The following is a 16,652-nucleotide window of genomic DNA, read 5'->3' as shown; positions in this document are numbered from 1 at the left end:
CCTGTCCCAGGTAATTAATATTATCCCTGGAAGCACCTGTTAATCGGGCTGCCCATAAATGTTATGCAGAAGTAGTGCAGCTGAATGGGAGACATATTCCAACTTTGGCCTTAAGTTTGAAATTCCTTTTTTAATTTCCTGTAATTCTCTCTATATTGAGTAGAATCTATAATCTGATAAGTAGGCAAGATTAATTATGCAGAGTGGGCGGGGCCTGAGGGAAGTGGGTGTGGTAATTGATAGCTGTGCTGCAAAGTGTCCCTGGAATTTTTTTTTTAAACAATGGCAACTATGGACTGCAAACCCCAGCCGGACAGGGGAGGACTGGGCCAGGGGGCAACTGCCCCCTGGGCCACTCTAATGTCCTGTAAAAAGGCTGCACAGACATGCCTAAAGGATTCCTGGTGAAGAGAAGTAAAAAGTCCCTGCCACTGACCTACTGAGTGCGGGATGAAGACAAGGACAGAGTGCAGGCCTCCCTCCCCAGAATTGTTGGTGTAAACTGTATCGGAGCAGAGGTCGGTTGCATGCCCCACTGGAGACTCTCCTCCCCCTGGCCAGCCCCAACCGAGCTGTCCCAGCTCCCCCAAAATGTCCCCTGCTGGCCAGGTTGGGAACCATGATTCAGCCAATGAGTAGATAGTACCTGTAGTGGAGCTTCAGCCTGGAATGGGGGTCAGGAGGAGCACAGGAAAAGGGAGAGCGGGGCCGAGTCGCTGCACCATGGGCCTCTGGTTTGTATTTGCCCCCTGGGCTGAAAGTTGCCAGTCTGCCCCTGCAGCCACACATGTGTGATGCCAGCCTTAGCCTGCGGACAAGGGTATAAGGGTGATAAGTGCCCCCTATATTCCTGTTCCAGTGACAACTCTAAATGGGTCATTTTTCTCTCTTTGGTGACCATGGTCATCATTGCAGCCTGCTGACTGGTGTCTCATGAATGACTTCCTTCTGCTATGACTATTACATTTTACCAACGTATACCAAAACCCTTTCTAAACCACGCCATAAATCAATACATAAATATCCATTTCTTACAATGTAAGCTGCCTTCTCCTTTCAATCACTCTGAGGAAACTTCAATCACGTAAACTCACGTACTACAACTCCCGCGCTGCTTTGCGCTAGGCGTATCATTAACTGCGCCACTGCTTGCTCTTCTCTGCAACCTAACTTGACAGCTGATCCGGCCACTCTCTCCTATTGGCTCCGCCACCGATCGCTCTGCCGGAGCAGCGCCGCTCATTGGTCCATAACTTCTTTCCTCTCCATTCGCGCGTTGCCAGGGAGCAGTAGAATGAAGTTAGTACGTCCAGCTGTATTCTACAACGTGCAGATGCGCACTATGCGTGGCGTAGACCGGCCATTAGATGATACGTTTACGGTAATTACGTAGTGGGAGAGTGCCCGTTCTGAGAGACAGCCAGGGAGGTAAACACGGGTAACTGGACTGTCAGGGGGCCTGGCCGTTGGAGAAGGTGGGGGGAAGCGACATGAAAACAATGCGTTGGCCTTGAATAGAGCTATGATTTATATACGTAATCGTAGAGAGTGCTGGTATGGTGCAGAGGCTGGGGTCTTTGTAGCACACAAGAGTGCTTGTTAGTCCCTGTGGCAGATGAGTGGGGTGTTAGGAAGATACTATAAACATACATGTACTGTGTTGGTATGTAGTGGTGAATGTGTGTATTTAGATATATCTGTAATGCTTAGACCAGTAGGAGTTGGGTAATGGAGAGCAGCTAGTTAGAAGTTCATTTACAACAGCCAGGCTTCCTCATACCTCTGCATTGCTATATTGTGCATTCCAAATAAAGCTTATTGATACGTTAGTTGTGTTCTTCTGTTCTAGCACGTCTACTGTAACAAGTATGCCTTTCATAGGGGCTGATCTGTAACCTGGAGCAGAAATGGAGTCGTTGCCTGTAGTAACCCGGTCAGGTAGAAGCTTTTAAATGCATGACGGAATCTACGGGCAACGGGATGTTCTGTTTTTCCCAAATCACACCCCCGATGTATTTTTTAGTCCCTTTAAATCATAATGTTTTAAATATTTTAGGAATCATTTATAGGTATGCGCTAGAGTCATTTGGTTTGCTTTACCTAATGGTGTTTTCATCTTACAGGTGTCTGGAAAACAAGAGGCATGGCAATAGTACAGCTTCGGTCAGTGGCACTGTGAATGCCCATGTCTTAGGTCCAGCATGGAAGGAATCAACATCGCTCAGGATATCATCCACAGGCAGATCAGGGTATGAAGACCGATATTAAAATATCCAAATGATGTATTTTATGTATGTGTGTTATGTACGCTCCTGTAGGGCCGAATCACACCTACAGGTACACAGGTTAGCCACTGTTGCAAAAGGTGCTAGTTCATGTCTGTCCAATACGTTGCTGTGAATCATAGAGCTTATTAGTGGCTAGGAGTGATGGGCTCGGGCATTTTCAGATCAAACCCGCCAGGAAGCCGTTGCTGCACACCGTCAATTATAGGCAGGGAGGCATTTACCGACTGACAGCTGCACATTCACATGCTGCCTATGACTGGCAGGGTCCATACAATAGAAGAGAAAAGCGGCACTTCTAGAAATAGGAAAACAAAAGATTTATCAAAAATTCATAGATCCGACATACAGGGCAACACACTGGTCAGCAGACGGGTTTCACACAAAGTGCTTAATCATTGCTGATTGGCAGGGTGCAGTGCTGGCAGACTGGATCCAAACACACCCGAGCCCATCGCTAGTAGAGATGGGCTCTGATGTGTTCAGGATCCTAGTCCTATCCCACCTGCCCGATCCCACCAGGAAGCCGACACTGCACCCTGCTAATCGCAGGCAGTGAGACAATTTCCAGTCTGTGCAGCTGCGGACTGGGAAGTCTTTCACTGCCTGTGATAAGTAGAGTGCAGTGTCCGCTTCCTGGTGGGTTGGGACTAGGATCCTAAATACGCCTAAGTCCATCTCTAGTGGCTAGTGACGGGCTTGGGCGTGTTCAGGATCGTAGTCCCATCCCACCTGAGCAATCCTGCCAGGAAGCCAGCACTGCACACTGCCTATTATAGGCAGTGAGGCATTTCCCAGTCTGTGCAGCTGTGGAGCAAGAAATGCCTCGCTGCCTATGATTGGCGGTGTTCAGTATCTTCTTCTGGGCAGGATTGCTCAGGTGGGTTGGTATTACAATCCCAAACACGCCTGAGCCCATCGCTATTAGTTGTGCTAGCAGAGTGAAAAGCACATGATTATTGAAAACGACACAGAAAGGTGTGAATCCAGCTTTAGAGATATTTCTCCTTTACAGGGCTAGATAGGTTAGTCTTGGATTGTGGATGCAAGTAAATTTATGGATTTTAGTTTTAGAGTGAACTTCTACTTTAAGGCCCATTTCACAGGCCAGATTTTTTTTTTCTCAGCAGGGGATCTGTCCGCTGATCCCCTGCTGATCTGGGAGGAGCGGACGGGAAACAGGTCTGTGTCTGCTCTGCTTATTTAAACGGACTGGCTGTCCATTTTATATCCAACTGCCCTCCGATCTAATCCAGCCAGACGGAGGGGAACGTATCCAATTCGGTTTTTGGCGGATTGAATTAGATTGGAGGTAGGCAGGTATAAATGGACACAAGTCATTTTACATCTGCCACCCTGTAGAGGTGAATAGAGGGCCTGATCGGGTCCGCCTGAAAAATGGACAGGTCACCTTTGTGTTCCAGGTGATCAGTGCATGCAGCCTGCAAAATCTAGGGATGAGCTCAGATCCTGAGCGAAACCACATTGGCAAGCCAGACAAGAAGATGTCGCCTGTACTATGCCAATCTGCGACTAGGAGATTCCCAGTCCCACAGCCACATGTATACACGGAGCGAGGAATGGTTTGGTCGCTTATGATTGGTCCAGTACAGTGATAGCTTCCTGGGGGGCTCACCGAGGTAGGTTCGAACCATTGTTTGACCATTTCTAGCAAAAATCACTGACAGGCTGTGAAATGCGATGGCTGTACAGATCTTCCCGCACATTCCAGTTAATTGACCCATACAAGGACAGATGCACAGTTTTGAACACTGTCTATGTGTTTCCAGAGCTGTGCATTTGTCCTTGTACAGATGCACATGTTTGGATGTATGAAATGATCCATATAGCCTCTTTGTGTTTCAGGCATTTTTTTTTACAGTAATAACTGTGAATACAACACCAGTACACATAACACCTGTCACCAACTGTCATTGCTTTTTACAGGAACACCTTTGCATAGAACACCTGTCATTCCCTGGGAATAAACTTGTCATTCCCTGGGAATAAAGGTGTCAGGAAATTTATTTTTATAATCTGCATTGGTATATGTTTTATCTTTTTTTTTTTTCACCAATTAACATCACTTTTTATGTGATCACATGTACAAGCTTTAATCTCTGGCAACAGTGTAATCCCAGAGTGTGCATGTGTTTTGTATATCATTAAAGTTGATCTAAACCCACCAATAAACTATTCCCCAAAATAGTCCTAATAAAGGCATGTCTTAAAGCGGAGTTACAGCCATTTACTCACCTGTCCAACGGTCCAGCGATGCGGCCGCCGGAAGCCTCGATCCTCTCCCTCGGCGCCGGCATCACTGCTGTGGGCACCCGGCTGTTACAGTTTGCGGCTTCACAGCCGGGTACCCACTGCGCATGCGCGAGTCGCGCTGCGCGCCGTGATTGGCCGGCAATCTTCTGGGACCTCTGACGTGTCCCAGAAGATTGCAGGGAGGGAGGGGAAGAGGAGAACTTCCGCTCAGGGCGCCGCGGCGCTCCGAGCGGAAGTGGGAGCGGGTACCTGTCAAAACTAGGTACCCGCTCCCCCCCCCAAAAAATGACATGCCAAATGTGGCATGTCGGGGGGTCAGGACTCCCTAAAGCGGAAGTTCCACTTTTGGGTGGAACTCCGCTTTAAATAACTGTCATAGTTGCTTGTGCTCTCAACCGAACTGTTAAGCCAGCAAACAGCTGGTGTCATAACTATTACATATTTGAATTGAAGATCAAACAGGGGCTAAAATGGCAGCTTCCTTGGCTGTAAAAGATTGGAGGGTTTATTTCTGCTTTTAGTTAAATTAATAAATTAAACTCCACTGCCAAAGTGATCAGCCCCACTCCTTTCCCCGCAGTCTTCTGGGACACATCACAGGTCCCAGTAGACTATGGGATCATTCAGAAAGCATAGAGTGGCTCTCGCATGCACAGTGGGAAGGCTTCAGTATTGATTTCCTTTAGTTAAGGTATGGTCCCCTGGACCCGAAGCCCATTTACCTCATGTAACCATGTATTTACTTCTGCTGAACTGTTATACGCTACTCAAATGAATTAAAGTAACACTTTGAAAACAAATCAGATCTCAATGGGGAAAAATATCATGCTGGATATCTATACTGATATAGACTGGATAATCTCTTAGGAATGATAAGATGCCACATCAATTGATGGAAAAAAAAATGATCAACCTACAGAGGGCTGAATTCAAAGACACCCCGAAAATCAAAGTGAAAAAATGATGACACAGGCTAGTCCATTTTGCTGAAATTTCATTGCAGCAACTCAAAATGGTACTCAGTAGTTTTTATGCCCCCCCCCCCCCCACGTGCTTGTTTGCTTGCCTCACAACATTGGGACTTGCTCTTGATGAGATGACGGATGGTGTACGGGGTATTTCCTCCCAGATCCGAACCAGGGCATCACTGAGATGAACAGACTGAGGTGCAACCTGGCCGCATCACATAGACCGAAACATAATGTCCCAGAGGTGTTTTATTGGATTTAGGCCAGGCGAGCATGGGGGCCATTCATTGCTATCAATTCCTTTATCCTCCAGGAAGGCTGCATACTCTCACATGAAACCGGGCATTGTCATGCACCAGGAGGAACGCAGGACCCACTGCACCAGCGTAGGGTCTGACAATGGGTCCAAGGAATTCATCCCAATACCGAATGGCAGTCAGGGTTCCGTTGTCTAGCCTATAGAGGTCTGTGCGTCCCTCCATGGATATGCCTCCCCAGACCATCCTGACCCACCACCAAACTGATCATGCTGAACAATGTTACAGGCAGTATAACGTTCTGGATGGCTTCTCCATATCATTTCACGTCGGTCACATGTGCTCAGAGTGAACCTGCTCTCATCTGTGAAAAGCACAGGTCGCCAATGGCAGACCTGCCAATTCTAGTGTTCAATGGCAAGTGCCAGTCAAGCTCCACAGTGCTGGGCAGTGAGCACAGGGCCCCCTAAAGGATGTCGGGCCCTCAGGCCACCCTCATGAAGTCTGTTTCTCATTGTTTGGTCAGAGACATTCACACCAGTGGCCTGCCGGAGGTAATTTTGTTGGGCTCTGGCAGTGTTCATCCTGTTCCTCCTTGCACAACGGTGCAGATACCTGGTTCTGCTGATGGGTTAAGAACCTTCTACGGCCCTGTCCAGCTCTCCTAGAGTAACTGCCTGTCTCCTGGAATCTCCTCAATGCTCTTGAGACTGAACTGGGAGACTCAGCAAATCTTCTGGCAATGGCATGTATTGATGTGCCATTCTGGAGGAGTTGGACTGCCTGTGCAACCTCTATAGGGTCCAGGTATTGCCTTAATGCTACCAGTAGTGACACTGACCCTAGCCAAAAGCAAAACTAGTGAAAAACATTCAGAAAAAATGAGTAGGTAAAAAAAATGTCAGTGGCCTTCACCTGTAAAACCATTCCAATTCTCATTGTTGCCAATCTAGTGCACCTGTTAATCAGTTTTAGCTGCTTTGGTGTTAATTAAATTAACAATCCCCTCTGCTACTTAACTGATCAGATCAGTATCCCAGGAGTTTAATTGACTTGATGCTGCACTCTGATTAGAAATGTTTGCTTAATTTTTTTGAACAGTGTATATGGGCACCAGTTCATAGAAAGCTGAATTCCTGTAAATGGACAGATAATTTTCTGGAGAAGATCACAAATGTGCATTTTATTACTTTGCAGTTTTTATATACATGGCTGTTTTTAGGGTCCTGAAAGATCTGGGGGCACCTAAACCGAAATCCCAAACAATCTGTGATAAAGCCTGGACTTTCTCCTTTATCCAAGTCATGGAGGCTGATATACTAAATTGTAAGAATATGATCTTTAGCTATCCAATCATGTGAAAAGAAAGTTACTGCTTACTTATATAATTGGATAATTGAAGTGAATATGTGCACAATTTATTGTGTGAATATTCTCAACCCCTTTAGTAAATAATTCTGATATTCATTCAAGAACCCAAAAAAAAAAAAAAGAACCCAAATTTAACACCAGAGTCTGATGAGACGGTTTCTTTTCATCTCATTTCTCAGGTACTTGGAAATGCATTTTGCTTGTATGAAAATAAATCCTCTTTCAGTCAGATCTGTTCTATCATAAATATGATTTAATAACTCCAATTAAAAATCAAATGCATCATTGTTGTAATGTGCACAGAACATCTTATTGTTAATGGGCATAATCTGGTAAAATTAAATATGGAGTGTGAATTATAGGTAAACATAGAAACAAGTAGTTAAAGTGGAACTTTAGTCAGAAAATTAAGTCCTGCTAGATCACGTCATGTTGGCCCCCCTTTTGCAGATATAGCTATGTAAAACATTTAAAAGAAGGGTCTTTACTGTTTAAAATCCAGTAAAACCCTGTCTCACTCTGCTCTGGACGTGCTCAGTCGCTCTCAATTTTTAGCCACTGCCTTGATTTGTAGAGGCCGATCATCTGGCAGTTTTAAACAAGAATTAAACCCTCCCAGACTTTTCAGCCAAGGAAGCTGCTTCTGTTTGATCTGCACCTGCCATGGTTCTGCACATGTGATCAGTTATGACACCAGCCAATTGATGGTTTGAGTTTGGTTGAGGACACAAGTAAATGTGACCATTAGCAATCTCGGCATTCCAGGAATGTAACTGTTTTTTTTTAAACTATTAAATCAATGGATTTAGTCCTGCTTTATGATTTACTGCTGTTCAGGGGCTCTGGGCTTTAGCCAAATGGCAGCCTCCAGCAACAGGAGATGAGAGGAATACTGGAGACAATTTACAGCACTGACTAATTTTGGTAGCATCATTAAATAATGTTGAATGTATGTTCCTTACTAAAGAACATTATTTTTTAACAAGCTAGAAAGGAAGGTGAGCTAACCCTCGTGTGCCATAATCCTAAATGTGTAAACAGAAAGGGAGAGGATTTCTGTTGTACTGGTCTTTCCAGACCAGTACAACACACGTACCTCTTGTAACAATCTGTGTACAATGTGTGTATATCCATTTTGAACTTGTATGGAGCTTTTCCTCCACAAATAGTTCTGTTTTTAATGCGTTGTATTATGCACATATGATTTTTTGTTTTTTTCTTTTTTTAAAAAAGAATATTCTCAATAAAATGTAAATGTTTTAAACTAAACTATTTTGCCTATCCAGTATGTGCCTTTAAAGTCAGCAATCTCTTGTTGGGCAACTATTGTTGCACCAATCCTCTCCCTTTCTATTTTTTAACAAGCTGTTCTAGGGAAAGTTCCGCTTATAATAAAAATGGCAGATCCTGTAATTGACTAAATTCCTCACCTATTTTATTTGCTATAATTTAAAGTGGCATTATGCCCACCAATTTGACTGTCTCCCAAAATTGTTCCATTGAAGAGATGCCTCTGGTGATGACTGTCACAGCCACTAGTGTGCTTATGTTGTCTCCCAGCTGAACTTTCGTGGCTGGTGTCCATAGGTGATCACATGTGCAACACAATGGAAACTCCAGATCTAAACAAAGGATAAAATGGCACCCTTTTTGGCTGTACAAGGTGGAAGGGTTTAGTTACAAAATCATAGAATATCACAAATGGTAAATAAAAAAATCTAGGAGAGCCTGGTCACATGACCGGTCAGTTACAGGACCGTTTACCTGCAATCACAAAACTGTACTGCGCTAATTAGAGATGAATACATGCTGTGGCCTGCATTTTATGAATCGCCCACTAAATGTTGACTATGATGTGCATAATTCAGCATGTACCTAGTGAGAATAACACAGCTGATCGTGATATCCTATTTCTATTATAAGTCAGCTTCTAGTTTTGCCCGACTCCTGAAATCAGGACAGCATGTCTGTTATAAGCGTATAGCTCAGCCAGGAGGCAGGTCATTCTCCTTGGGGGGCCTTCTAGCCTGACACTGAGCTGACAGTGAAAGGGAATACCAGATCAAACACCTATCCCTGAGTGGTAAGGCTGCACAATTACAAAAACTTTGATGATGTTTTTCTTGTTTTGGATATTTACTGTGTTTACAGTGGAAGTAAGGACTCATTCACACAGACATACTGACGCATACACCTGTGTAAGAGCTGTGTTTTGCCTGTACAGAATGCACTGGTGTTCCATGCATCTGGGTTCAGGCAATACCATTGATGTTACCTGGGACACAAGCAAGGACATGTACCCACACGGATCTGTCGGTGCATCCCATTGAGATGAATGGGACTGCCTTTACACGGATTCAGGATACGTCTGTGCATTCCGTGCAGGGACAACACAGCCTCACACAGGTGTATACTTAATTGTTATCAATGAGTTTAAATATTTATAGATATCCTAGTTTATGTGTACTGTTAATAAATACATATGTTGTGTATGGAGGCAGAAACATTTGCTCTTTTTACATGTGCATGGTTCTATTTTTTTGCCTGTCAGTTCTTTGCTTTCCTGCTCCTGTGTGTCATTGTAAGTCTGTGGGTTAGGTCTTGCCTGCATGAAATCAGGAAAACCTTTTTAATCTGAGAAATTATCTTGATGATCATTGACAGTGGTTAAAGACAGGAAGATTTCCCTGGAAACAATAGGGATAACAAATCTATATTTTCTCAAATGGGCCACATGTCTGCCAGCTCATTCGGTGATATTCACTTGAGGTTGACAGCGACAAGTGTACAGTATTTTGATCCGGTTTTGGTCTGATTTATTTAGGAAGACTTCTTGAATGATTACTAAAACACCTGATTGCCTGAGATATTTACTGTTGTCCACTAAGAATTCAGTAACAGATCATTGCTGGTGATCTTTAGGTTGACCACTCTATGTAGTCCCCTGTTATCTAATTAAAAAAGTGCCCTGTTCTGTTTTGTACATTGGGGTGGCAGGGCATGGTATATAAGATGATTTTAAAAACATCAGATTGTTCCCTGTGTCCCTTAGAGAACCTATGCATGCAGTATAGTCACAAAGGGCAATATAAACAGTGTCATGATAGAGGATAGCTGAAAGATATTCAAACTCCATAAAGCTGAACATAGGCATTAAAAGGTAGTAGGATTATGCATGCATGATCCAATCACATTCAGGCAGCAGGGATCCAATCACATTCAGGCAGCAGGGCTATGAGCAGGAGTCAAACTTTTGTTTAGAATTTGTAGGAGTCGATAAGTCACACTGGCAGACACTGCCAGCTCTGTCCATCTCAGTGGGGAAAACTACAGATCCAGTAGGTTTTGACAGGGAAAAGAAAGTAAGAAAAAACATTGCAGGACATATTTGCAAGACAAGAAATTTCCCCATGTTTTATTCCTTTAAAGACCCTGCAAGTACAGAAGAATGTAAAAAAAAAAAAAAAAAAATATTCCCAGCTCACCAGCCAGCCTGCAACAAACCAAAATGACCCTGACTGACAGTTCATGTTGAAAACAGGTGGTTTAGTTGCACACATTTTTAGGGATGCACTGGATGCCTTCAGTTGCCATTGTGCCCTTGCTGGGTATCCTGTGCGTCCCTTTGGGGGATGGGCCCCCTCCAGGCATACCTGCCCTTAGTCTATCCATTACTATATGTGCTCCAACTTGGGAAACTCTCAAAATTATAGCGTTTGAAGATTGCAGTACACTGGGGTGCCTTGATGTAGCCACTGCAGCTTACGAATATATTTTCAAATATATTCAAATTCAAATTAAACCCCTTGCTTTTAAAATGATCCCTTAGGCAGGGGTCAATTTGGTTTTGTTGCAGACTAGCTGGTAAGTGAGCCTGGGAATTTTTGTTTGTTTTTGACATGCCCTTCCATGTTCACCTTGCTGCAAAAGCTAGCTATAGTTTGGGGTGGTTGCCATTTGTTTGTAAAGTGCAGACGAATACCCGTTGATCTGCCAGAAATGCACTCAGCTTCCATGTCCTGTTGCGTGTTGAAAGCACACAGCATTTTTGTGAACTGAGTGGTGTCAGGCTGTTCAGTTTTCTTTTGCTAAACTACTCAGAACCATCTTCTGATTTTCACTACAAAGAGGCTAATCATTCTATAGTCCTATGATAACAATTAGAAGGCCTGTTTAGACTCCTTGAGATAAAGTATGAACAAGTCGCAGCAGAGTTCTGAATTTATGACAAGACCGCTTTAGTTACATTACTTGCCTTTAATAAAGTACAATGCATCTAAAAAGTATTCACAGCACTTCACTTTTTCCACATTTTGTTATGTTACAGCCTTATTCCAAAATGAATTAAATTCATTATTTTCCTGAAAATTCTACAAACAATACCCCATATTGACAATGTGAAAGAAGTTTGTTTAAAATGTACATTATTTACAGCCTTTGCCATCACACTTGAGCTCAGGTGCATCCTGTTTCCACTGATTATCCTTGAGATGTTTCCACAACTTGATTGGAGTCAACGTGTGGTAAATTCAGTTGATTGGACATGATTTGGAAAGGCACACACCTGTCTATATGGGGTCCCATAGTTAACAGTGCATGTCAGAGCACAAACCAAGCTACAAAGTCAAAGGAATTGTCTGTAGACCTCCGAGAAAGGATTGTATTGAGGCACAGATCTGGGGAAAGGTACAGAAAATGTTCTGCAGCATTGAAGGTCCCAATGAGCACAGTGGCCTCCATCATCCATAACTGAAAGAAGTTTGGAACCACCAGGACTCTTCCTAGAGCGGGCGGCCCAGCCAAACTGAGCGATCAGCGTTTCTTTGTGGAGAGAGGAGAACCTTCCAGAAGAACAACAATCTCTGCAGCACTTCTCGAATAAGGCCTGTATGGCAGAGTGACCAGACGGAAGCCTCTCCTCAGTAAAAGGCACATGACAGCCCACCTGGAGTTTGCAAAAAGGCACCTGAAGGATTCTCAGACCATGAGAATCAAAATTCTCTGGTCTTATAAAACAAAGAATTGAACTCTTTGGCCAGAATGGCAAGCGCATTGTTTGGAGGAAACCAGGCACCGTTTATCACCTGGCCAATACCATCCTTACAGTGAAGCATGGTGGTGGCAGCATCATGCTGAGGGGATGTTTGTTAGCGGCAGGAACTGGGAGACTACCTAGGATCAAGGGAAAGATGAATGCAGCAATGTACAGAGACATTTTTTATGAAAACCTGCTCTAGAGTGCTCTGGACCTTAGACTGGTGTAAAAGTTCATCTTCCAATAGGACAATGACCCTAAGCACACAGCCAAGGTAACAAAGAAGTGGCTACGGGACAACTCTGTGAATGTCCTTGAGTGTCCCAGCCAGAGTCCAGACTTGAACCCGATTGAGCATCTCTGGAGAAATCTGAAAATGGCTGTGCACCAATGCTTCCCACCCACCCTGATGGAGCTTGAGAGGTTCAGCAAAGAAGAATGGGAGAAACTGCCCAAAAATAGGTGTGCCAAGCTTGTAACATCATGCTCAAAAAGACTTGAGGCTGTAATTGGTGCCAAAGGTGTTTCAACAAAGTATTGAGCAAAGGCTGCGAATACTAATGTGCATGTGAATTTTTTTTATTTTTAATAAATTTGCAAAGATTTCAAACTTCTTTGACGTTGTCATTATGGGTAGAGTTGAGCGAACACCTTGATGTTTTGGGTTCAGCGGGTTCGACCGAACTTGAAAAAAAAGTTCGGGTTCGTGAACTGGACTTAATCCGAACTTTGCCCCGATCCTGAACCCCATTGAAGTCAATGGAGACCCGAACTTTTGAGCACTAAAATGTCTCTAAAACAAACATAGAAAGGGCTGCAAATGGCAGCAAAATCATCTTAAGAGCATGGAAAGTACAAAATGTGGATAGGGAAATAACTTAAAAGAACATAAAAATAAAAAATAATCATCTTGAATGATGTAGGAGGAGGAGGACGAGGCCCATATGGAGTAGGAGGTTGAGGTGGCGGATGATATAGTGGTGTAGGTGGAAGCGGCGGTGGAGGAGGAGGATGAGGCCCATATGGATTAGGAGGTTGAGGTGGCGGTGGATGTGGCGGTGTAGATGGAGGAGGACGAGGTAGCCAACACTGGTTTTTAATTTTATTTCTTTTTAAATTGGGTTACACCCCAAAAGAGTGAGATCAAAAATACAACAATGGCTGGGTAAGGCCGGTATACATGTCTATTCTGCACAAGGTATGGACGAGTCCTGTGGGATCCATGCCTGGTTCATTTTAATGAACGTGAGTTTGTCCACATTGGCTCTGGACAGGCGGCTGTGCTTGTCTGTGATAAAGCCCCCAGCCATGCTAAATACACGTTCAGATAATACACTGGCTGCAGGGCAGGCCAGCACCTCCAAGGCGTAAAGGGCAAGCTCAGGCCATGTGCCCAATTTGGAGACCCAGAAGTTGAAGGGGGCAGACCCGTCATTCAGTACGTGTGCACACATACTGCTCCACCATGTTAGTGCTGGGTCGTGGTGCTGCTGATGGAGCTCCTGTTGCAAGGAGAGGACGTGGTCGATCTATGCCAGCTACACGCACAAGTGAAACACCTTTCTCAGCTGCGAGTAGGCGACAGAACCTCACAGCAGTATTTGGCAGGGCCTAATGCACCTCTACAAATGTTGAGGCCAGAACAAGTACAGGCGATAGTAGATTGGGTTGCTGACAGTGCCTCCAGTTCCTTCACATTGTTTCCCACCCAGTCTTCTGCTGAAAGGTCAGAGTTGGCACCTGCAGATGATGTCCATCAATCTTTCACCTCACCCCCTTGCAAATCAGCCAAGCAGTCTGATTCTCAAGTCATGCAGCAGTCTCTTCTTCTTTTTGATGACTCTGTTAGCATGGTTTCCCAGGGCCATCCATCTAGCCCTGCCCCAGAAGTGGAAGAGATTGAGTGCACTGATGCCCAACCACTTGTCTCAGAATGAGTACATGTGAGGACCATCGCAGCACGTCTCGGATGATGACGAAACACAGGTGCCAACTGCTGCGGAATTCCGAATTGTGGAGACCGACAAGGGTTGCAGGGGTGAAGACTGCGTGGAAGATGATGAGGTCCTCGACCCCACATGGAATGAACGTCATGCAGGTGACCTGAGTGGTTTGGAGGAAGAGGCGGTGGTCGCACAGAGCCACCAGCACAGCAGAAGAGGGAGCAGGGTGCAAAAGCGTAGCGTCCGTGCCCTAGACACTACGCCTGCTACTGCCCAATGCAGCAAGGGACCGAGCACACCAAAGCCAGCTTGGTGAAGTTCCCTAGCATGGCAGTTCTTCAGACAATGTGATGATGACAGAACACGAGTGGTTTGCACACTGTGCAATCAGAGCCTGAAGCGAGGCATAAACCTTCTCAACCTGAGCACAACCTGCATGACCAGGCATCTAAGTGCAAAGCACGAGCTGCAGTGGAGTAGACACCTCAAAAACCAAGAAAGGTCTCTGGCTCCTTCTGCTTCCTCTTCTGCTGCTGCAGTCTCGGCCTCTTCATCCACCTCTGTAGTGAGACCGACACCTGCCACCCCGCAAACAGAGGATCTGCCAGCAACACCACCACCTGGGTCACCAACAACCATCTCCACAATGTCCCGTGGAAGCGTTCGGCTTTCTATCACCCAAACACTGGAGCGGAAGAGGAAGTACCCCCCCCCCCCCCACCCATCCGCGATCCCTGGCCCTGAATGCCAGCATTTCAAAATTCCTGGCCTTTGAAATGCTGTCATTCCGTCTGGTGGAGACGCAGAGTTTTAAAAGCCTTATGGCTCTGGCTGTCCCACAGTACGTCGTGCCCAGCCGACACTACTTTTCCAAACAAGCCATCCCTTCCCTGCACAACCAAGTGGGTGACAAAATCAGGTGTGCACTGCGCAACGCCATCTGTGGCAAGGTCCACCTAACTACGGATACGTAGACCCGTAAGCACGGTCAGGGACGTTATATCTCCCTAACAGCACACTGGGTATATGCAGTGGCGGCTGGGCCAGAGGCGGATAGCAGTTTGGCGCATGTCCTTCCACCACCGAGGATTGCAGTTGGCTTCAGTTTGCCTCCTGTTCCTAACTCCTCCTACTCCGTTTTCTCATCTTCTACCGCCTCCTCATCCAGTCAGCGTAACACCACCACCAACTTCAGCTTAGCCAGGGGTAAACGACAGCAGGCAGTTTTAAAACTTGCCTGTTTGGGGGAAAAAACACACACCGCGCAGGAGTTGTGGAGGGGTATTCAACAGAACACCGATGAGTGGTTGGTGCCAGTGAGCCTCAAGCCCGGCCTGGTGGTGGGCGATAATGGGCGAAATCTCGTAGCAGCTCTGGGCCTAGCCGGTTTGACACATATCCCCTGCCTGGCGCATGTGCTGAATTTGGTGGTGCAGAGGTTCCTTAGAAATTACCCCGATATGTCAGAGCTGCTGCGGAAAGTGCGGGCCGTCTGTGCGCACTTTCGGCGTTCTCACCCTGCTGCTTGCCTGTCAGCGCTGCAGCGTAACTTCGGCCTTCCCATTCACCGCCTCATATGTGACATGCCCACAGGGGGAACAAGGGGGCCGTTGTGGATTTTCAGCTGCAGCACGCAGGCATGAGTCGCTCTGCGGAACAGCACCACTTCACCACCAGTAACTGGGCCTCCATGCGAGACCTGTGTGCCTTGTTGCGCTGTAACATATGCAGACTAGGCCGCAATGTAATATTTTTTCCCTAAATGGGTGTTTCTTGAATAGCAGAATAGAACAACAGTATCCAAAGGGTGTATCTCACAGTAAAATATGCAGACTAGGCTGCAATGTAATATTTTTTCCCTAAATGGGTGTTTATTGAATAGCGGAATAGAACACCAGAATATAGAATATTTGACACAGTCCTGACCTCAGTATCTGAGGAAAGGGATTTAGGAGTAATTATTTCAGAAGACTTAAAGGTGGGAAGACAATGTAATAGAGCAGCACGAAATGCCAGCAGAATGCTTGGATGTATAGGGAGAGGTATAAGCAGTAGAAAGAGAGAAGTGCTTATGCCGCTGTACAGAACACTGGTGAGACCTCACTTGGAGTATTGTGCGCAGTACTGGAGGCCATATCTCCAGAAGGATATAGATACTCTAGAGAGAGTTCAGAGAAGAGCTACTAAACTAGTACATGGATTGCAGGAAAAAACTTACCAGGAAAGGATAAAGGACCTTAACATGTATAGCTTGGAAGAAAGAAGAGACAGAGGGGATATGATAGAAACTTTTAAATACATAAAGGGAATGAACTCGGTAAAGGAGGAGAGCATATTTAAAAGAAGAAAAACTACCACAAGAGGACACAGTTTTAAATTAGAGGGGCAAAGGTTTAAAAGTAATATGAGGAAGTATTACTTTACTGAGAGAGTAGTGGATGCATGGAATAACCTTCCTGCAGAAGTGGTAGCTGCAAATACAGTGAAGGAGTTTAAGCATGCATGGGATAGGCATAAGG

At 45.2% G+C, this 16,652-nt stretch overlaps 1 protein-coding gene across 4 annotated transcripts in view; it reads left to right on the top strand.

The window, feature by feature from the left end:
- The first annotated feature begins 1,343 nt into the window (after positions 1-1,343).
- WDTC1 (WD and tetratricopeptide repeats 1) overlaps positions 1,344-16,652 on the top strand; it is a 78,228-nt gene continuing 62,919 nt past the window's right edge. Inside the window, exons 1-2 of one of the 4 annotated variants that reach the window (XM_082247059.1) lie at positions 1,344-1,428; positions 2,124-2,249. In XM_082247059.1, the coding sequence (XP_082103185.1) occupies positions 2,202-2,249 (48 nt within the window). In that variant the 5' untranslated portion in view covers positions 1,344-1,428; positions 2,124-2,201. Of the gene's footprint in view, positions 1,439-1,505; positions 1,664-2,123; positions 2,250-16,652 lie in introns of those variants that run through there. The other 3 variants (XM_082247062.1, XM_082247060.1, XM_082247061.1) reach the window with 3 other exon arrangements.

This window comes from Pelophylax lessonae (genome assembly GCF_965119305.1).
Source record: "Pelophylax lessonae genome assembly, chromosome: 2".
Taxonomy (NCBI): domain Eukaryota; kingdom Metazoa; phylum Chordata; class Amphibia; order Anura; family Ranidae; genus Pelophylax; species Pelophylax lessonae.
This window is presented reverse-complemented; position numbering and strand designations above follow the sequence as displayed.